The following is a 22145-nucleotide window of genomic DNA, read 5'->3' as shown; positions in this document are numbered from 1 at the left end:
CGCGAGCCAATCAGCGGTGACCGGCCGAGCCCCGAAGCCCCGCGGGGCAGGGCGGGGGCGGGGGCGGGCGCGGTGGAGCCGCCCCGCTGGGATCTTCCCGATTTGAGACCTTTTTCCAAGTAGAAGAGCGGGGACGAGGGGCAACCGTATCTCCTCTGCGTTGACGTGGCAGTCCCTACCTGCAGAAGCCGATCTCTGCGGGCAGGGAAGCGTCAAAACAGCTTGGGAAAACTCCCCAGATGCCCAGTGCTCGGAAATAAATCTTTACAGCAAGTCTGGGATAGCTAAGTTTAGGTAAGTAGCCCTGGCTCTGATATGCACTCTGTTAGAAGCCAGTAAAATTTGCCCTATTATTTAACAGGGTTCATTGGTTCTGGAATTCTACTGGAAAGAGTTGCTGCTGTCTTCCAAAATCTTTTAAGGTACGAGAATAACATCAGGACTTTTTGGGGGTGGAGTCTGTTACAAGTGTCTAAAGGACAACCACAGAGCCGGAGTAGAGCCACTTAAGACTTAACCAAGACTTAACTTTACCCACCTAACTAGTTTCATCGCCCCATGAATGTAACCTTTAACCACTCAACAGGGGAATTTCCTGTCAGCACTGGGAAATTTATTGGTACCCTCCAGCCTTGTGTGTTCCCCTTGGGATAGACCTTGCCTGAAACAATCAATTCTTTGCTAATAATTTCTTTTTTCTATTCCTTTGCCTCCTTTATTTATTTATTTATTTATTATAAATAAATCAACCTTTTAAATTTTTTATTTATTTATGATAGTCACACACACAGAGAGAGAGAGAGGCAGAGACACAGGCAGAGGGAGAAGCGGGCTCCATGCACCGGGAGCCCGACGTGGGATTCGATCCCGGGTCTCCAGGATCGCGCCCTGGGCCAAAGGCAGGCGCCGAACCGCTGCGCCACCCAGGGATCCCTATTTGTTTATTTATTTTTAAGATTTTACTTACTCATGAGAGACACAGGCAGAGGGAGAAGCAGGCTCCCTGCGGGGAGCTGGATGCAAGACCCGATTCCAGGACCCCCAGGGTCATGACCTGAGCGAAAGGCAGGTGCTCAACAACTGACCCACCCAGGCAATCACCTTTGCTACCTTTAAAAACCTTTTCTGCACCCTGAGGGTGCTCCTTTCTATTGCCAAATACACTGCCAGAGTCACACTGCTTAATAAAGCCAATTAGATCTTTAAAATTGACTTAGTTGAACTTTTGTTATTTAACCAGGGAAGGGAGAGCTGATGGAATTAAGCTTCTATCCCCCTTGGCTATTTTCCTCCTCCTGTGTTGGGCCAATGCCCTGAATAGGTCATTTCAAGGTAAATTGAGTGCCCTGAGTCCTGGGATGAAGCCCTGCCTGAAAAGAAAGTGGGAACAAGATCACCAATACCACCCACTGCAAGGCTGTTAGAGGAGGGCTAAAAAGGAAGCCATAGGCCATGGTGGGGTCACTTCCTCCCAGGACAACAAATCAATACTTAATTGTAGTTTCCATTTCTCCAGGAGTAAAGTTTTAAACCAATCAATTTGGAATTTTCTGGTCAGCAGCAGTGAGGTAATCTGTCACTCACTCAGATCCTCTCATTCCTACCCACTGCGCCCCCCTCACGCCCAAGGGAAGAAGTAATCCATGCCCTTCCCCCTAAGGAAAGATGACTTTGCCTGGAACAATCTTTTGCTAGTGACTTCCATGCTTCACCTTCCTTCCTACAAAATCCTCCCATTTCGTACTTGTAGCTCCCTTCTTGCTAGGTGACATGCTGCCTGATTCATGAACTAGTTAATAAAGCCAGTTAGATCTTCAGATGTATTCTGTTGAATTTTTTTTTAATGAAGAATAAAGGAAATTGCATACCGGATGACAATCATTTGTTTCTTCTTACAGCACCCCATTAGTCCAAGGTCTAAACACAGCTAAGACGAAATCTAGACTCTGAGCTTGTCCAGACTGAGATGCTTTGTCACCCCACTGTTTCACATATGATGGGTCTCCCCTAGGTGGAGAAAAGTTTTCCCCTTTAAACCCCAAATAAGGGATCCCTGGGTGGCGCAGCGGTTTAGCGCCTGCCTTTGGCCCAGGGCGCGATCCTGGAGACCCGGGATCGAATCCCACGTCAGGCTCCCAGTGCATGGAGCCTGCTTCTCCCTCTGCCTATGTCTCTGCCTCTCTCTCTCTGTGTGTGTGACTATCAAAAATAAATAAAAATTAAAAAAAAAAAACCCAAATAAAAGTTTTCCTTATAGACCCCAAGCAGGGTCCTGGCCCCCACTTTACCCTGTTTTCAAGAGTCACACCTCAGCCAAAGGGGTAGAATGTCTCCCCTAGACTTTAGGCCACTAACAGAGCCAAGATCCCAAACTTCTAGGAGGTAGTTAATGGTGTCCTCAGCTCCTTTGAAACTGAAATAGTCCAGCAGATTTGCCCACAGGCAAGTCATTGGTGACCTTAGTGAAAACTTTTTTAGCAGAGTAATGAGATAAACCAGATCATCCATAGGTAAAAAGAAATCACAATGGAATTTAGAAAATACTTTGACTGGAAGGATAAATAATGAAAATGTGACAAAGTTGGGCAGCCTGGGTGGCTCAGTGGTTTAGCGCTGCCGTCAGCCTGGGGTGTGATCCTGGAGACCTGGGATCGAGGGATCGAGTCCTGCATCGGGCTCCCTGCATGGAGCCTGCTTCTCTGTGTCTCTGCGTCTCTCTGTCTCTCATGAATAAATAGATAAATTCTTTAAAAAAAAAATGTGACAAAGCAAAGCCAGTGGGATATGGCTATCTGACCCTTAGAGATGCTAAAAACAAACAGGTCCCAAATGGATTTGCTAAACCCTTTAATAGAGGGAAATTTAATAGTTTTAAGGCATACACTGGAAAAGAGAAAAATTGAAATGAATTTTCAATTCCTATTGAAATTCCTATTTTAAGAAAGTAGAAAAAGAACCCCAACTATAAATTAAATAAATTTAGATTTAAACCCCAGTAAATTAAAACCCCAACTATAGAGGGAAATGAATATGAATAGAAATTATGAAAAAGATGTACAACAGAGAAAATCAACATAAAATTGATAAACCACTAACAAGACTGATAAAAAAAATTACAAATTACTGATATGAAGAATGTAAAAGAAGATCGCCTTTAGATCCTATAGATTTTAAAAAAGGACATTTTGAGCAATTTATGCCAATACATTTTACATTGATGAGATGGACAATTCCGTTTATATAAAATTCAAGAAAAGGTAATACCCATAGAGGGTGATTTTGTCAGAATAGTGCTCCTTTCTGGAGGGGAGCAGTAATTTATTGACGTGTATATTTAAGGTTAGTATACTTTGTGAAGCCTCAATACACTTTATAAATTTTATTTATTTGTGAGAGATGCAGAAACACAGGCAGAGAGAGAAGCCTGTGGGACCCCGAGATCACAACCTGAGGCAAAGGCAGTAGCTCAATTGGTTAAGCATCTGCTTTCTGCTTAGGTCATGATCCAGGGTCCTGGAATCAAGCTCCCTGCTCAGCACGGCCTGCTTCTCCCTCTCCCTCTGTGGTGTACCTTGTGCTTTATCTCTTAGTGTCAAATAAAATCTTAAAAAAGAAAGTAGGGACTCATGGGTGGCTCAGCAGTTGAGCGTCTGCCTTGGTCCCAGGGCGTGATCCTGGAGTCCTGGGATCAAGTCCCTCATCAGGCTCTCTGCATGGAGCCTGCCTCTCTTTTTCTGTGTCTCTCATGAATAAATATCTTAAAAAAAAAAAAAAAAGTAAAATATACATAACAAAATTTGCCATCTTAACCATATTTAAGTGTACAATTCAGTGGCATTAAGTATATGCACAATGCTGTGCCTTCATCACCACTATCAATCTTCAGGACTTTTTTGTTGTGCCAGTGTACTCATCAAACCATAACTCCTCCTTTGCTCCCCCACGCAGCCCCTAGTTACCTCTATTCTACTCTCTGTTTCTGTGAAGGAGATGACCGACCTCAGGTATTCAGGTACTTTAGCTAATTCATATAATTGTTTTTGTCCTTAAGCCAGTTTGAAAAAGGACAATGAGAAATCGGAAATTTGACTGTGGAGTGTCTGGCTGGCTCAGTCGGTGGAGCACGTAATTGATCTCTGGGTTGTGAGTTCAAACCCCATGTTGGGTGTAGAGATTACTTAAAAATAAAATCTTTTAAAAGGGGGGGGCACACCTCGGTGGCTTAGGTGGTTTAGTGTCCAACACTTGATTTCAGCTCAGGACTGTAAGATTGAGACCCGCACGGGGCTCCATGCTTATAGCCCGGGAATCTGCTGGAGATTCTCTCTCTCTCTCTCTTCCTTGCTCCTCCCCGAGCCTGCACATTTTCTCTCTCAAAATAAATAAAATTTTAAAAAATCTGACCATAGACAGAATATAGATGATAGATGATAGCTGGAGGGGATGAATGTGGGTGCTTTAGTTTTTTTTTTTAATATTTTATTTATTTATTCATGAGAGACACAGAGAGAGAGAGAGAGAGGCAGAGACAGAGGCAGAGGGAGAAGCAGGCTCCATGCAGAGAGCCGGACGTAGGACCCGATCCTGGTACTCCAGGATCACACCCTGGACCAGGCAGGCACTAAACCGCTGAGCCACCCAAGGATCCCCTAGCTTTTTTTATTTTTTTACCGGTTGTAATTTGATGCCAAGAGTGAGGTGAGAGTTCCCATTTGAGAAGGAAGTTGATTATCTGAGGCTTGCAAAGACCTGGTAAAACCAGCGCTTTTAACAATCCAGCAAGACAGGTATTATTTCATTTTATTGGTAAGAAATTGTGGAGGCCGAGAAAAATCAAGCCATTCCACCTCAAGTTTAGCATTAGCACAAGTACAGCCATCTTAGGCCCCTGTGAATAAGAGCTGAACTTTACAGGAAAAACTGCAGAATGTACCTCCGCAGGGAATCCCTTATCAGAAAGACAACAGAGCCCACACCCGTGGTAGAAAGTCCCATATTAGAATGAGAACAGAGCTCAATGCCCTTGAAAGCCCCATATCAGAATGTAAACAGAACTTGAGAAATTCCTCCACCTCCTCTGAAAATCCCCTAGACCAGCCCATAAAAAATCCAGCTGTAACCCACTTCGGGGTCCAAGTCCCTGCTCCACTGTGTCGGGTATACTTGGATCCAAGCTCGAGCTTGCAAATAAACCCTCGTGCGCTTGCATCGGTGTGTCGGCTCCTTGGTGGTTTCTTGGATTCTCAGTCTTGGGCACAACAAAATGAGAAAGGGGAAGTAATTTGCCAAAGACCAGATTTTAGTGGGTGGGCTGGGATTCCAACCCACACCCATCTGGCTAGGAATGGGCTGTAAGCCGGTCTTAACATCCTAATTTTATAACCAATTATTCTGCTACCCTTGCTCAAAACCCCCAAGTATGTAGGTTTCTTCCCCCTATAATTTGTGCCATCAATTACAGTTGGCCCTTGAAAAATATGGGTTTGAACCGCATGAGGCCACTTATATGCAGACTTTTCAATGCAGTGTGGTACTGTAAATGTATTTTTTCCTTATGATTTTCTTTCTTTTTTTTCTTATTAAAGATTTTACTTATTCATGAGAGACACAGGCAGAGGGAGAAGGAGGCTTCCTGTGGGGAGCCTGATGCAGGACTTGATCCCAGGACCTCCGGAGCACACCCTGAGCTAAACAGACATTCAACTGCTGAGCCACCCAGGTGTCCCTCCTTATGATTTTTTCTTTTTTTTTTTTTAAGATTTTATTTATTTACTCATGAGAGACACAGAGAGGCAGAGACACAGGCACAAGGGCAGAGGGAGAAACAGGCTCCACGCAGGGAGCCTGACGTGGGACTCGATCCAGGGTCTCCAGGATCGTGCTCTGGGCTGAAGGTGGCGCTAAACCGCTGAGCCACCTGGGCTGCCCTATGAGTTTCTTAATAACTTTTTCTCTAGCTTACTTCGAGAATACAGTATATAATACCTATAACATACAAGATAGGTGTTGGCTGACTATGTTATTGGTAAGATCAAGGTTTGGGGGGAATCAAGTTATATGCAGATATTTAGGGCTCCTGGCTGGCTTAGTCAGTAGAACATGCAACTCTTGACCTCAGGGTCATGAATTCGAGCCCCATACTGGGTGTAGAGATTACTTAAAAATAACTAAAGCTCACCTAATAAAAATTCTAACAGAATTAAAAAAGAAGTTACCTGCAGATTTTCAACTGTATCGCTGGGAGAGGAGTCAGTGTCCTTTACCTCTGCTTTGTTCAAGGGTCAACTATAATTCCTATAGTTTTCTTGTGTTTCAAATCTTCCCTTACTCCATTGCTGTCATGGCCCTAACATTTAATTTTTGTTTTCCTGATGTCCTTGATGCCACTCTCTCAATCCTGTCATCCATCTTTAATACCAAGGCTACATTCATTTTTCTAAAACATTTTGGTGACTGCCTGCTGAAAATTTGTCAGCGATTCCTTATTGCCTTGAAGGTGGTGGTGTCCTATTTGATTCCAAGGTTTGAGAAGTTAAGCAATGCCTAACGTTCTGGTGAGAGGAAAAACTCCCCTAAAAGCCTGATATATAAGGGAAGCCATTTAGAAATTTAGATTTCTAAATCAGCATGTACATAAACTTGATATAAACCAAAAGCCTAACTTACAGCCCACCAAGTGTACACTGTACATCTGTAGCCTAGAGGAAAAACATCTCAGTTGGTTAAGTGTCTGCCTTTGGCTCAGCTCAAGGTCCCAGGGTCCTGGGATCAAGGCCTGCTGCCTCTCCCTGCTACTTGTGATCTCTCACTCTCTTGCGCTCTCTAAAGAAAAAAAAGAAAAAAGGTCTTGATTAATGTACCTACTCCTTGCATTCCTTGACAGTAAAACTTGTGATTCCTGCCTATATGTTAATTTATAATCTTTTGGGGTGCCTGAGGGTTGCTCAGTTGATCAAGTGTCCAACTCTTGATTTCGGCTCAGGTCATGATCTCAGGGTTGTGGGATTGAGCCCTGCCTCAGGCTCTGCAGGGAGACTGCTGGAGATTCTCTCCCTCTGCCTCTCCCCCTGCTCTCTCAAACCTTAAAAAAAATCCATAATCTTTTCAGCTTTTACAAGATGTAAAAAAGGATAACACTGTAAAAACTGTTCATTCTCCGGGTGCCTGGGTGGCTCAGCTGGTTGTCTGCCTTTGAATCAGGTCACGATCCCCTCAGGATTGAGCCCCATGTTGGCTCCCTGCTCAGGGAAGAATCTCCTCCTCTCCTTCCCTTCTCTCTCTCTGACCCTCCTCCCTCCCACCTGCCCTTGCTCTCCTGCTGTTGCTTGCATGGGCTCTCTCAAATGAATAAAAAATCTTTAACAAATAAGCAGTTCATTCTCCAGAACACTTTCTTCAAGAGCATATTTTCCCAGGTAGCTGTCTTAACTTGGGCTCTAATAAAACTCCTTTTATTTTTTAGTGGGGATGGTGGCAGGGGTGGGGGCATAGAGCACAGATGGGGAAGGAGAGACAAGCAGACTGTGCTGAGCCCTGAGCCCAAAATAGGGCTTGGCCTCACAACCCTGAGATCATGACCTGAGCTGAAATCAAGAGGTGGCAGTTTAACCTACTGAGCCACCCAGGCACCCCTCCTTCTTACTTGTAGAGATTCTAAAAAGTTTGTTCATTTTATGTAGACAATTCCATTAGTGAATAATCGTAGTTCTTTAAAAACGAAAGTTTTTTCCTTTAGATTTATGTGTATTATTTTTTCAAATACCTACTAATTGTTGGATCTAACCACTTAAAATAGAACCATTAGTTACTTCTTTGGGGGTTATGTTATGGAGACACTAACTGGGGCTGCATCGTGAACTGAGAAAGTTCGTTAAGCTCTGGCCTAGATGATAAAAACCCACATTTCTTAGCCTGGACTTCAAGGATCTTCAAGACTTCTAACACCAAGTACCTTCCACCCCTGCTATTCCTGGCTCAAATCTTTCTCCAATATTTGTTTGTTGTTTGACCTTGGGTAAATCCACTTAACTTCTGAGCCTATTTTCCCTGGCTGTAAAAAAGAGATAATAGTGCTAACCTTGTGGTGGTTAATGAGGATTACCTGAAAAGTGCAGCAAGGAGTTATGTGTATATGCCTCTATATGACACATACACCATGTATTGGCATAGCGCAAGTGCCCCGTCAAGTGTCAGGTATAGTCCCCTCTCACCCTGAACCTCCAAACAAGCCCCAGTTCCCCTTACTTTCCCAAGACTCATCTGTATATCCCCTCAGCTTTTTATTCTGAAGCATTAAATGATTTTATTTTCTCCCTGGAGGTTCCAATGATACCCCCTCCTTGGGTTTAATTTGCTAGAGCAGCTCACAGGCTCAGAGAAACATTTTATTTTTTAAAAGAGATTTTAATTATTCATGAGAGACCCACAGAAGCAGAGACATAGAGGGAGAAGTAGGCTCCCTGCAGGGAGCCCGATGTGGGACTCAATCCCAGGACCCTGGGATCACTCTCTGAGCTGGAGGCAGATGCTCAACCACTGAGCCACAAAGGTGCCTCAAGAAACAGTTTACTTACGAGATTATCAGTTTACCACACAGGCTGTAATTCAGGAACAGTCAGGCAGAGGAGCTGCAGAGGGGAAGGGAAAGGAAGCTGCCTCGGCCTGAGCTTGTTCCTCTCTCTCCCCAAACCTCCATGTGCTCACCAACGTGGAAAGTTCTCAACTATCTAGCCAGCTTCTTCAAATTGCTCTTCCTTCAAGCTCCAGTCTCGCCCCTTTTCAAACCTTCCCCAACCAAACTAGTCCAGAGTTAATTACTAGAGGACACAACTATGTCACACGCACAACCCACTGTTAATCAAGTGTTGCTGTGTTATTGAACTTATATCACCTGCACATTGTTTTGCCAAATAGACTACAAGCATCTTTGAGATTAAGAATGCCATGCTAGGGATCCCTGGGTGGCGCAGCGGTTTGGCGCCTGCCTTTGGCCTAGGGCGCGATCCTGGAGACCCAGGATCGAGTCCCACATCAGGCTCCCGGTGCATGGAGCCTGCTTCTCCCTCTGCCTGTGTCTCTCATGAATATATAAAATCTTAAAAAAAAAAAAAAAAAAGAGTGCCATGCTACATTAAAGTTTCCTACAGCATCTGGCAAAGTGGAGGGTACAGATCACCATTTGTTGAGTTTATAGAACATGAGTTCATCTGGCCTCGGTATCAGATTAAGTGCCCAGAACACATGTACAAAAGGCAGATGGAGCTGGAGAGGTCGGAGGAGGGAGAAGGCAAGAGTGCACAAATATCAGCTGGTGGTACAAAGAACCGTGAGGCAAGGCCCCTTGGGAGCCCAGGCCACTAGAGAGCAGGGTTTCCGCACTGGGAAAAATGGGTAACAGGCATTGAGAGTTACATTCCCAGTTGTTAACGAGGGAAGCCTGGCAAGGAGGTCAAGATCCCACAGCTGAGTTCTTCCCCTCTCCTTCCAAGAAGGAAGTAGAACTTTTTCTTTTTTTGGCCAGAAATGCCAATTACAGATTCATTTGAGTAAATAACCTTTTAAGCTATAAACATGCTGAAAATGAGTAGAAGAAAATATTCAGCCATTGTCACTGGTGAGAATTATGTAACTGGGTTTCTCCGATAATTTCTGGGCTATAACCAACTATGCGAAGGTTTGTGTGTGAAGGCAAAGAAATTTAGCCCTGAAAGTCAGGGTGGGGGTGTTACTTGGCCCGATTGGGTGGTAGTCTCAATGCTTAAGGGGGGCTGGGGGGCGGGAAGCCTGGGTGGCTCAGCAGTTTAGCACCTGCTTTTGGCCCAGGGCGTGATCCTTGAGTCTCGGGATCGAGTCCCAGATTGGGCTCCCTGCATGGAGCTTGCTTCTCTCTCTGCCTAGGTCTCTGCCTCTCTCTCTCTCTCTCATGAATAAATAAAAACCTTAAAAAAAAAAAAAGGGAAGATAGCCAAAGTCTGCCTGGATGAACGAAGAAATGAAACAGAGCCATGCCTTTGGTAAAGCTGAGGGGAAGCCTGCCATGGACTTCAGCTGACCTAGGACATGGGCCAGGATTGGCTGTGCACATTGCAGCAGAAAACCAGGCTCAAGAATATAGGGAGGACACAGGCAGCTAGTGACACACGCCTGGGGGGTGGAGTCTGGCACCCACTGCTGTCAATAGGGGACAACCTCAGAAGACCAGCTACTGCTCCTGGAAGACAGCAGGGCTGGTGACAGAGAACTTAAGTAGAAGAAAAAATTCTGGGTTAGATTGAGGTTTTGAACTTCTCAACTAGATCAGGTCAAGAGCGTTCAATGGATATTTTTCAGTTAAAAGGCTTATTTTCATTTCTTAATGTTATAGTCAGGATAGTTACAGAAATATTTATTTTACAAGTAGCACTTAAAAAAAAGTGATTTAGATTAAAAGCTCCAAGGTGTATTATTTCAGGTAGGTGTTATTGCTATCTATACCTTCACCCCCATTTATTAAGCCATTTCAAGTAACTTCTTGTTCATTAATTTACAATGAGGTATAGAGCCCAACCAGGATGAGACAGAATGTGTTCCAAGTTCAAGGGGACAGCATGGCTTCTCAGTGATGTCTCCTGTAGAGCCTCTGTGCTCCACTGTACAATTAAGGTTTTCTTCTTACACATCTGAACATGACCTTTGGGATCCTCTGGCTGGCGTTGGTTTAGTCTCCTGATTCTAATGGCATGCTGCTTTGTGGCCTAGAAGGCTGATCCAAGCTTTTGGGGGCCCCTCTTGCCAGCCTCGATAATGTATGTGTGAGGTTCAGGAGAGCCCACCAGTCTAAGGGTGGCGCACGCTTGCCTAAACTGTCCTTAATCCTACGCAGAAAATGTTTCCATTCTGGGGATGGTGAGTCCTAGAAGGTCATGGCCAAGAAGCAGATGTCCTAAGTGGCTTCCCCTGGGGGAGCCATCTGGTCACTTGCTTTTTATCACATTTCTAATAGCTGCTCCATTTCCTCTAGGGCTGCTGTAAAATCATTTACTTGACTGTTACATAATGTCTGCTGTTCTAGGAACCGGGCCCTCTCTTCTTCTTTAATCTTCAACTTTACTTTTAAGGCCTGCATGGAAAGACATTCAAAAAGAACACCCACAAAACTTTGATTCACATGAAAGGCAACACCATTTCAGGACATTATGCTTCTCTTCCCTTGAGAAAGACTACTTGAATGCCAACAGACGTGAGATTTTCTATCTTAGATCTGTTCATCTGTGCTGGGTTTAGGAATGGTCTCTACTACAAACTCCTATATCTAAACAGGAGCCATGAAATTCTCTAGGATTCCGTGCCCTGTCCCATGATTCTTCCAAGCAATCGAAAGCAGTCCAGACTCAAGAATCCAGTTTCCTATTATAGGTTTCCTTGAGATATCAGGTTTCCAAAGCATAGCTTACACACACACACACACACACACACACACACACACACACACACACACGCCCACCTCCTACTTTGAGCAATTTAGCGTTTTGCATATTGCCTCAAGCTCTGTAGAGGTGAGTCTTTGGAACAGAAAATCAGTAATCAACTGAAGTCTGGGAATTTAGTTAATAGTAATGCATCCATGTTGGTTTTTTAATTTTGACAAATAGACTACAATAGTGCATGATGTTAATATTAAGGGCACTGAACTCCATTATCTTTGTAATGCTCCCATAAATCTATTATTACAAAGTAGTTTATCAAAAAGAAATAAATTGGTTAAGAAAAAGTCCTCCAGAGACCCGCCCCCTGTGGCAGGAAATGGTTATCCTGCCTCAGGATGACGTCTGCCTCTCACCTGTAACTCCTCCATCTGCTTTTTGGCTGTTTCATTAAAAAGCTTCAGCTCATCTTGCAATGTTTCTAACAGCAACTGAGAGTAAAGTACAACACAGTAACAAATCTTTACAGATATGTGAAAACTTTCCTCATATAAACTAACCTAACTTCTTCATAAGAAACAAATGTTAATTAGATGATCACCAACAACCCTTCTGTTCAGTCAGGCGTTCACTGAGCATCCCACACGTGCTGGGCTACTAGGCACCCCTGGAGTCCACAGGATGGACAGACCACCCCACATGCATGTGCTCTAGTTACATAGGCAATGTGGGCAAAGCAGCCATCGAAGAGGTGACTGCTAGCCTGTGGGGTCAGAGGAGGGCTTCCATAGTTAGTCTAGGATCCTAAGATGACAACTGACCTTTCTGGGGAAGAGGCCATAAAAGCTCAAAGACAATATCAAACAACTACCTTCCCACTTTGGGGAGCGAACCAAAGAGAAGCTGAATTTAATTCAGGCTGGATCTTTCCATCGTGCGGTTCTCAGTAAATGGGCAAGGGGAGAAATTTGGTAGAGAACTGAAAAGCCAGAAAGTTCTCTATACAGGTCCATCTTATCATGTGTCTTAACGTAGCATATTTTTAACTGAGACCCACTCATATCTGTAAGCACAAAGTCGCCTTCCAAGTAAAGTATGCTATTTTGAGTACACATCCACTGCTTTCTCCCACTATCATGGAAAACAAAGGCTGCTTCCTGGACTTTGCTGAGCACATGGCAGAGACCTTGGTTGGGCAGAGCCCCATGGTCACTTAGCTCTCCCCCACTCACACCCACACCCTCACCATAGAGTCTGTATGATCCGTGGTGGCTTCTTGCTGTGATGCTGAGGTCTCACTGCCTAAAACTGATGCAAATGACAAAGTCAGCCTTGCTTAGGGAACTGCACCTAAGACAAAAACTAAAAACCTCTCCAAAGACAAGAACAGGAATATTTATGAGGGAAACTTCTCAAAGAGTCTGGTCCCTGACTTTCTCCTAAGTTTTCACCTTGGCAGGGGCACCTACACCTTCCCTCAGAGCTTTATTTTACCTCCCTCCTCTCTAGCTTTGGATACGGTCAAAAGTTCATTCTGCTTTCTCTTTAGCTTAGCAGGAAATGTGTCCAAAGGAAATGTATAGGTTGGACTTTTTGGGTTTGTTTATAATACAAACAATTATTTTTATTTTTTAAAGTTTTTTAAACATTTATTTAATTTTAGAGAGGAGAGAGAGCACGTGTACATGTGGAGTGAGGTGAGGGGCAGAGGGAGAAGGAGAGGGAGAACCTTAAGCAGACTCCCTGCTAAACATGGAGCCTAACACGGGGCTTGACCCCAGGAGCCTGAGACACGGTTCAATCCCACCAACCTGAGATCATGAGCTGAGCCAAATCAAGAGTCTGACGCTTAACCAAATGAACAACCCAGAAGCCCGACAAAAAACTTTTTAAAGCTTTTGGGCTTAAAAAAGTTATTTTTGGTAAAATTAGTGCATATGCATTGTAAATTAAAATCATACAAAAACGTATATGGTGACTATAAAGAATATATCCTAAAATCACAGGTTAATCAGCAGCATTCGAAGTCAGTGTTTCTGAATTCAAAGAGGCCTGGGTTCCTTCCTGGGTATTTTCAGGCTCCTCACCTCATTCTGAAGCTCTTGTACAGTCTTTGGGCAATTACTTCTTCTACTCCTCCCTTTGCTACAAACTCTGCTCTCTAGGGACAGGGTCAGGATAGAAATCACATTTAACCATTATGAGTCTGCTGACGAACCAGGTTTAGGAGCCCTTGAAACAATATCATATCTGTCTTTTCCCATCTGGGAAAGTTAGTATTTGCTCTCTGCCTTGAAAGAAATAAAAGATTTCTGGTCTATTTGCAAGATGATACTTGGTGGCACCAAATGAATGGCATAAAATGTTCAGATAGGAGATAATCCTCCCTCCACAATAACTGAAATTCTGTTGCTTAAAGTCAACATCACAAGGGAACAAAGAAAAGCTCCTCCAGGGGCCCCTGGCTGGCTCAGTCAGTAGAGCTTGTGACTCTTGATCTTGAGGTTGTGAGTTTGAGCCCCAGGTTGGGTGCAGAGATTACTTAAAAATAAATCTTAGGGGGCAGCCCTGGTGGCGCAGCGGTTTGGTGCCGCCTGCAGCCCGGGGTGTGATCCTGGAGACCCAGGATCGAGTCCCACATGGGCTCCCTGCATGGAGCCTGCTTCTCCCTCTGTCTGTGTCTCTGTCCCTCCCTCTCTGTGTCTATGAATGAATAAATAAAATCTTAAAAATCAATCAATCAATCTTAGGGGCACCTGGGCGGCTCAGTCAGTTAAGTGTCTGCCTTCGGCTGAGGTCATGATCCCATGGGCTCCACATCAGGCAGGCTCCCTGCTCAGCTGGTGAGTCTGCTTCTCCCTCTCCCCACTCCCTGCTTGTGCTCTTTTGCTCTCTCAGATAAATAAAATCTTTTAAAAATAGTAAAATTAAATCTTAAAAAAAGAACTAAAAGATCCTCCAAATCTTCAGGGCTGTGCTAAGCAACCCTTGCACTAAACCGGTCAGCTAATGGGATGCTGGAATCCTGACACACCGTCCACAATCACCCCAGGAAATGGCAAGTGCACTGACTCCTCCTCCAAAGGCAACTGTGTCCCATCTCTTACCTGGGTTGAGGCCCTTGCTCTCCAAAATTGCCAAACAGTTATCCTGAAACTTCTCCAGCAGCTCCACCTTTTGAGTCAGGTCTTTCAGTTCTCCCTAGTGAGGTGCCATGCAGACAATCAGGCTGGTCCCGCTCTGCACGGGTGGTCTTTCCCGCCCTTGCTCCTTGTACTGCCATGGCCCAAGCCTGGCATCTTCTCTTCCTCCCTCCGGGCACCAGGCAATACAGTCTTCTTCCACCCACGGGGCCATCCCTCGGGATTCCACGCATTACCTAGTGCAGGGGTGACAGAGGTCCGGCAGGTCTCTTACCTGAGTTTCAGTCAACTTCTGGTGTAGCTGCTTGTTGACGGCCTCTAAGAGCTGATTCTTATCCTTGAGCTCTTCCTCTGATTTCTGCTTACTCAGCGGTTTGTAGCTGTAATGGTAAGTGTGCTTATAAGAAGAGGTGGAGGTGTTAAGAAAATGACTTGTGGGGGCAGCCCTGGTGGCGCAGCGGTTTGGCGCTGCCTGCAGCCTGGGGTGTGATCCTGGTGACCCGGGATCAAGTCCCACATCGGGCTCCCTGCATGGAACCTGCTGTGTCTGTGTCTCTGCCTTTCTCTCTCTGTGTCTATGAATAAATAAATACAATCTTTAAAAAAAAAAAAAAAAAAGAAAATGACTTGTGGGGTCATACACACAGGGGTTCAAATCTTGGCTTCATTATATAGTGGTACAGGACCCTCAGTAAGTCACATAACCTCTTTGAGGCTTTGTTGCCTCATTTCTAGAATTAGGATAATACATTGCATAATATCACTATTGTGAAAAATAAGAGAATACCTGTATAATTCTTAGTACAGCTATTGACACATCATAGTAAATACTTAATAAATAATAGTCATTATCATCATCAATATTAAACCTTCTTTTCAGTGCCCTCAGAGTCTTTCTTGAATAGTACTTTATCTTCAGGACTTTTTTTTTTTTTTAAGATTTTATTTTTTAAGTCATCTCTACACCCAAAGTGGGTCTTGAACTTTGAACCTGGAGATTAAAAGTTGCATGCTGAGGGTACCTGGGTGGCTCAGTTGGTAAAGTGCCTGACTCTTGATTTCAGCTCAGGGTCCTGAGATTGAGCCCCACTGGGGCTCCGTGCTCAGCGAGGAGTCTGCTTGAGATTCTTTCTCCCTCTGCTCCTCCCCCGTGCTCTCTAAAATCAATCAATCTTTTAACACATGCCCAAATGATAGATTTGAGATTAGAACCTATTTCTATAAACTTTCCAGCTTGCATTATTTCTGTCCTCAGAACTACAGAACATCCAAGCTAGCCTCAAACAGAGATGGATCCTTCCCCAGGATTTCTGCCACCACCACAACCACCACCATCTCAGAGTCACTGACCACACAGTGCCTCCTAACCTGAAGGCTCACATTCTATTGATGGCCCCAAGCTGGGTTTGGTTTCCAATTAACAGTGGTCCTGGCATGGAGCCCAAAAAGCTCTTGTCTGGTTCTCAAGATGGGAGCATCACTGATCCTTGCCCTGACAGTGGTTCTCGAACCTGGCTGTGCCTCACCCCTGAAAATTCCACTCAGATTTCTTGGGGTGGCACCCAGACTGTAACACATGAAACAAACCCACGAGTGAGTGTGAGGCACAACCAGGACTGAGATCCACCACCTTAAAATGGTGGCCAACTCTCATTCACCTTGATGCTCACCTCTTTCTGATGTTCCTCCTGATGGCAGGGTCTGCAGCTTTGACCTGCCTAGAGAAGCAGTAACAAAGAAATCAGGATGTTCACTAGTCTTACTGCAGTGATCATTTTGCCATAGATACAAATACCTAATCATTATGTTGTACATCTGAAGCTAATATGATGTTTAAAAAAAACAACAAAGAGGGGCGCCTGGGTGGCTCAGTGGTTGAGCATAGGCCTATGGCTCAGGGCATGATCCCGGAGTCATGCATCGGGCTCCCTGCAGGGAGCCTGCATCTCCCTCTGCCCATGTCTCCGCCTCCCTCTCTCTTTCATGAATAAATCAAATCTTTTTTTTTTTTTTAATCAAATCTTTAAAAAACAAAACAACAACAAAGAAATCAGACACTTGTAGCATTGTTGTACGTGTGTTATGAACAAGGCAGAACAAAGAGCCTGGTCTTCTGAGGAAAAAAACAGGGATTACATACAATGCAAACAGCCTGAGAAGCTCTGAGAGCCTATGCCCTTTTGTCTCAGCCTAGGACTGTTGAAAAAGGCTTAATAGGGAATGGACTCCAACTCCTGACCCACCTCAACCACCCGACAGACCTGCTGCTCCTCACAATGGTGTGGCTATCTCATGTCAACCTGGCTCACAAGGGAACTGAGTAGAGGGACACACACTAGCTTGGGCAGGACTACGCTCAGACTGGCAATCTAAGCTAACGGGCAGCCCCATCCACCCTGACCACCAAGTAGGGCTGGTGTTTGGCCTTAATACTGCCATTTGCACACTCAGAGCAAGAGGTGAGAGAAGAAAGTCCCTGTTATCTTGACCCTCACTAGGCCTCTTCAGAACTGGTCAACACAGAGGGTTCTGACACACAACTGACTCGGGCTGCCCTGTGCTCTCAAGACTCCTATTTTCTAAACCTGACAATGAGCAATTTCTAGTAAGATGTTCTCCTCGGATACCAACAATCTCTCACCCATTCTCTCGTCTTGGCTTGACGATTTTTGTAACATCATTTTCTGAACCTCCTGAATGAAATCTGGAAGCATCCACTTCTTTGGATTTAACAGGTAAGAGGCTCTTAGAAGTGGCTCGAGTTTGTGTGTCTGCAAAGGAAAACAAGTGGGTGAAATCTCAAGCATTGTGACCCAACTGCTGCAACTAACCGTTCCGTTCCGGGTTGTCAGAACCCTGTACTTTCACGCTGGCCCATCTCAGTTTGTGAAGACTCATTCAGAAGAACACGGCTTCTAGCCTAATTGGAGATGGAAACCAAAATTCTTCAAAAATGATGGTGCAATATATTTGAGGATAGCTGAGAACTTGAGGATTCAGAAAACTGAATGGCCAGGTGGGTATAGGTGGGAAAGTGAATGTTGGTACAAGCAGAGAGCTAAATGGGAGGCAGCATGGCCATCAGCAGGGCAGCACCCAGCTGGAGTCCTTCTTCAGCAGCAGCGGAACCCACTGGAACCCACCGGAACCCACCCACCAGGCGAAGGTCCTCGCATTCTGGCACCAGGCACTCCACACCCTTTCCAAGGCTGCACTCAAGCTGCTGCAAGGTTCTCCTGTTTTTTTTTTTTTTAAAGATTTTATTTATTCATTCATTCATTCATTCATTCATGACAGAGAGAGAGAGGCAGAGACACATGCAGAGGGAGAAGCAGGCTCCATGCAGGGAGCCCGACGTGGGACTCAATCCGGGTCTCTAGGATCACACCCCAGGCTGAAGGCAGCACTAAACCGCTGAGCCACCAGGGCTGCCCACAGGTCCTCTTTTAACTGTTAAGTTATTTTGACTGGACAATCTCCCTAAATACCTAAGAGATGTCTTTGTGTCCCCAGTGCCTCGCAGAGTATCTGGCAGAGTCACAGCGGTTCAGCACCCACTTGTTGAGTAAATGGAATGCTTCACAGCTCCCCGGGTTACTTCGCAGACCATTTCTAAATCATCTCCTCTAGTCTTCTTTCCTTGCCTTTTTTTTTCTTTCCCTTTTCCACGCTGATTGCCTTTACTGCCAGCCCTTTTAATTTGTTTGTTATTAAGTCCAGAGCTTCCCTATTTGGCATTCTGTTTTGATCTTGCTAGGGTAACTGCCAGATAAGCTGAGAAATGGCCCTGCCAGGACACTCTTCTTCCCTAGTCCTTATGCCAGCCCTCTACCACACTGTCTTTCTACCATGTATATTCCATGGCAAATTCAAGGAACTTGTTCTGGAGTCATGTACCGCTCCTCCATTGGCCACCCCAAACCACTCCCATGGGTTTCCCAGTTTAAACGTTCACTTTGTTCATCCTTCAGCTTGGCCTAAACTAAGAGCTGGAATGATTAAATCAGATTGAAGAAATGCGGTACAAAGCATTGACTGGATCACAGGGATCAGGAAATTTTGTATCTGTATTTGACACAGATTTTATTCTGATGACTTTAGCTACACAGCAGTTTGGAATAAATATGATTTCTCAGGCTAACAAATTGTTTCATTTATAGGTACACTCACTGGGGACTTAAACCCTATTTTTCTGTTCTCTTACCCACAAAGCAATATTGGAAGGGTTCTTTTTGAGGTCTCTGTCTGAAGTAAGCATTTTTTTTTTTTAATCTATTTATTTTATTTTTTAAAGTAGGCCTCACATCCAACATAGGGCTTGAACTCACAACCTGGTGTTTAGGAGTCACATGCTTTACCAAGTGAGCCAGCCAGGCACCCCAGGTCTCTGTCTGAAGTAAAAAATAATGTTGGGGGGAACACAGTTACCTCCTCTTTCAAGTATTAGTAAGTCATACATGGCTACCCCAAGGAGAAGGTGTTAACAATAAGTTGATTAAAATTACCTTTCTTCAAGGGACACCTGGGTGGCTCAGTGGTTGTGTGCCTGCCTTTGGCTCAGGTCATGATCCTGAGGTCCCGGGATGGAGTCCCACATTGGGCTCCCCACAGGGAGCCTGCTTCTCCCTCTGCCTATGTCTCTGCCTCTCTCTCTCTCTCTCTCTCTCTCTCTCATGAATAAATAAATAAAATCTTAAAAAAACATTACCCCTCTTCATTGACTGGAATCAGTTCTAATAATCTGTACTTGCTAGAGCCTAAGGACTTCATTATAGGAAAAACTTAGGATTTAACAAAGACTGTCTTCTTGAAATAAGAAATGCTAAGGAGAACTGGATGGTTGGTCAAGGTCTACACTTTCTAACTTTCAATTCTTTTTACATATGTATGTTATATAGTCAAAAAAAAAAAAAACCTGGGCGACAGCCTTAAAATATTCAACTACTGAGATTATATATGATCATAAAGCTGGGACAGAGAGAGAAAGCTGAGATAAAAACTTCTAACTTGGCTGGGGAGAGCCAATCACTCTCCACCCAAGGAAGGGCAATGCCTTCCAAGGCAAAGGGAGGGCAAGGGGCCTGGCCCCAGCTCCCATGCCAGATGTTCTTAGGCCAGGTAAGATTAAAAAACAAAACTATAAGCCTTTGGAGAAAAGCCTGTTCACTTCACAGATCAATCCAGCTACTGCACCAACCACCTGGGAAGAGTCCCCTGGGAAGGGGTCTTAAATAGCTCCTTCAAAAACTCCCACACAGGTTCTGATGTTTGTAGCTTATTTTGTGCTCTGCTCTCCAGATTAGGCAGCTCCATAACCGCAGAGCCTAGGAGATTACTTTCAACCACAAGCCCAGTAACACACAAAGCAAGATGGCAAAGCAATCAGATATTGCTTTTAATCCTATTTCTATTCCCAAGGTTGTGGAAAACTGTGGCTAAGCTTGGCCCCTCTCTCTCCCTTCACCCAACAAACATTTTTTGATGTTTTGATATAGTTTACCTTATGAGAGACACGGTGCGAACCGTAGTGCCTCTCTCTAAGAATGAGGCTTCTCAAATGACTCTCCTCCCTTCTCCCTGACAACAAACCCAGTCCCTCCAGATAGCCCAGATCTGAAAATAAAACGGGCAATTGTTTAAAAAGGGATTCCTAACTTGAGGAAATAATATTGTGGAACAATCAGCAACTTGAATCTAATTAGTGAATGCAGCACGATTAGGTTTGGGAGGACGAAAGAGGGAGGGCAGGTCTAAAATCCTTCCACAGGGCCCTTCCCCAGCCCCCATCATAAACCTAAATAGATAGCCCGGTTCTAGGGGAGTCAGCAGGTTGTCAGAGCCTATGGAATGCCCGTCCCCTGCCGGCGCCCCCCTTTCCCGGCCCCCGACCTGAGCCCTCGTACTCCCCAGCCTGACCGCCCCGGCCGGTCCGCAGGGCGGCGAGGGCACCCACCTGACGGCAGGCCGCCGCTCTGCACAGCGGGAGGCTGCAGGGTGTATATGGTCTTAACCACGCTGGTCATCGTAACGAGGCGGCACGGCTGGGCCCTGGAAGGTGCAAGGTGAATGTTACCCTCTGGTGGGTCAGGGGGCCCGAGTAGGCGGAGGGCCCCGGAGAGCGCGACCTGGCCTGTCCCGGCCCGGGGAAGAAGTCGGGCGAAAGAAAATTCTCCATTCCCGGTCCATCCCGCGCGCCCCCGACATCCAGCCCGTCCCTCGCCCCGGGGGAGCCGAACCCAGGCGCCTGCAGCTCCTGGCCGCTGCCCTCGTCGCCCTGGTTCAAAGGACGCTGCGCGGTAACTGCCGCACCAGCTACCCGGGCTGCCGCCGCGCTTTCAAATGGAAACTTCCGGTGATTGGGCGGGAGGGGACTCTGAGCGCGCCCCGTAGGCGGCCATGTTGTACGGCGCGTGGTGCTGTGGGCCACGCCTTGAGGGGCTGCCATGCTGTACGGCAGAGCAGAGCCGAGGCGAAAGCCCGGGCTTCTAGGCTGTGGGTGTCGGAGGCCCCAGGTCTGGGCAGGGAGGGGAGTGGTGCACCTTGTTGGTCTGAAAGGAGCTATGAGCCATATTCTGGCTCATATGAGCCAGAATATGAGTCATATTCCGGGCTTGAGACACACACGCAGTCACGTTTAGAGTCTATGTCACAATCCTCTTTATTTGGTCTGTGATTGTCAGGGATTTTGCATGATGCTTGATTGGCAAGAGCATAAGAGTATTTAGATGGGCATGTGGAGAGGAGCAAGTGAGGTTTTAAAAGGGTCAAAATAGGGATGCCTGGGTGGCTCAGCAGTTTAGCGCCTGCCTTCGGCCCAGGGCCTGATCCGGGAGTCCCGAGATCGAGTCCCACATCGGGCTCCCTGCGTGGAGTCTGCTTCTCCCTCTACCTCTCTCTATCTGAGTCTCTCATGAATGAATAAATAAAGTCTTCAAAAAAATAAAAGGGTCGAAATACCCGTCACACCTACCCTCAGTCCTGACTTTAAAGATGCATTTATTTGAGATGGAGACAGAAAGCGTGTGAGCAGGGAGAAGGGGAGAGACGGAGGGAGAATATCCAGCTCAGTCCTACATGAGCACGGAGCCCTAGGCGGGGCTTGATGCCACCACCCTGGGATCATGACCTGAGCTGAAAATCAGTCAGAGGCATAACTGGCTGACTGAGCCAGCCAGGCACCCCAGTCCTAACTTTAGTAACACCCAGATTTTATTTTTATTTATTTAATTTTTAAAAAGATTTTTTTAAAGATTTAAAGAGCCCAATGCAGGACTAATACCAGAACTCAGGGATCAGGACCTGAGCCAAAGGCAACCACTCAACCACTGAGCCACCCAGGTGCCCTTATTATTTTTTAATGTAAGCTTTGTGACCTAGGAGGGGCTTGGATTTACAACTGGGAGATGGAGTCCCACATTCTACCAGCTGAGCCAGTCAGGTGCACCAGCACTTAATCCAGATTTTAAGCAGAGATTCAGAGCTGCTACTAGAGAATAGAGCAAGGGTACTCAAGCACTTAATGCACTCCTTCATTTCACTCAATAGTTATTGAGCACCTGCCCTGTGCCAGACCACTCCTACAAGAGGAAGGATTGGGGGA

At 45.5% G+C, this 22145-nt stretch overlaps 1 protein-coding gene and 1 long non-coding RNA gene across 3 annotated transcripts in view; one reads left to right on the top strand and one right to left on the bottom strand.

The window, feature by feature from the left end:
- The first annotated feature begins 55 nt into the window (after positions 1–55).
- Positions 56–22145, top strand: part of LOC140622954 (uncharacterized) — a 51607-nt gene continuing 29517 nt past the window's right edge. Inside the window, exon 1 of the long non-coding RNA XR_012022617.1 lies at positions 56–294. This is a non-coding gene — a long non-coding RNA (uncharacterized lncRNA). The remainder of the gene's footprint in view (positions 295–22145) is intronic.
- Positions 10370–21153, bottom strand: KNSTRN (kinetochore localized astrin (SPAG5) binding protein). 2 transcript variants are annotated; one of them, XM_072808777.1, is made up of 9 exons: positions 20782–21148; positions 20499–20593; positions 17187–17316; positions 16216–16263; positions 14820–14925; positions 14510–14603; positions 12649–12710; positions 11819–11893; positions 10370–11098 (listed from the first exon to the last, which is right to left on the bottom strand). In XM_072808777.1, exons 1-9 carry the CDS (start codon positions 20988–20990, stop codon positions 10967–10969), a joined length of 951 nt encoding a protein of 316 aa, XP_072664878.1. In that variant the 5' UTR covers positions 20991–21148; the 3' UTR covers positions 10370–10966. The 2 variants fall into 2 exon arrangements, with proteins under 2 accessions (XP_072664878.1, XP_072664879.1); XM_072808778.1 differs by lacking the exon at positions 16216–16263 and having other exon boundaries at positions 20782–21153.

This window comes from Canis lupus, chromosome 32, assembly GCF_048164855.1.
Source record: "Canis lupus baileyi chromosome 32, mCanLup2.hap1, whole genome shotgun sequence".
Taxonomy (NCBI): Eukaryota; Metazoa; Chordata; class Mammalia; order Carnivora; family Canidae; genus Canis; species Canis lupus.
This window is presented reverse-complemented; position numbering and strand designations above follow the sequence as displayed.

What these genes read in the sequence shown, in the direction of transcription:
- KNSTRN (XM_072808777.1), bottom strand. Translation starts at nt 20,990, where the DNA reads ATGGCAGCCCCTCAAGGCGTGGCCCACAGCACCACGCGCCGTACAACA. An exon ending in AGGAGGAACATCAGAAAGAG is followed by an intron (nt 14,926 to 16,215) that starts GTGAGCATCAAG and finishes TTACCATTACAG; the next exon opens with CTACAAACCGCTGAGTAAGC. An exon ending in AGAAGTTGACTGAAACTCAG is followed by an intron (nt 14,604 to 14,819) that starts GTAAGAGACCTG and finishes GCACCTCACTAG; the next exon opens with GGAGAACTGAAAGACCTGAC.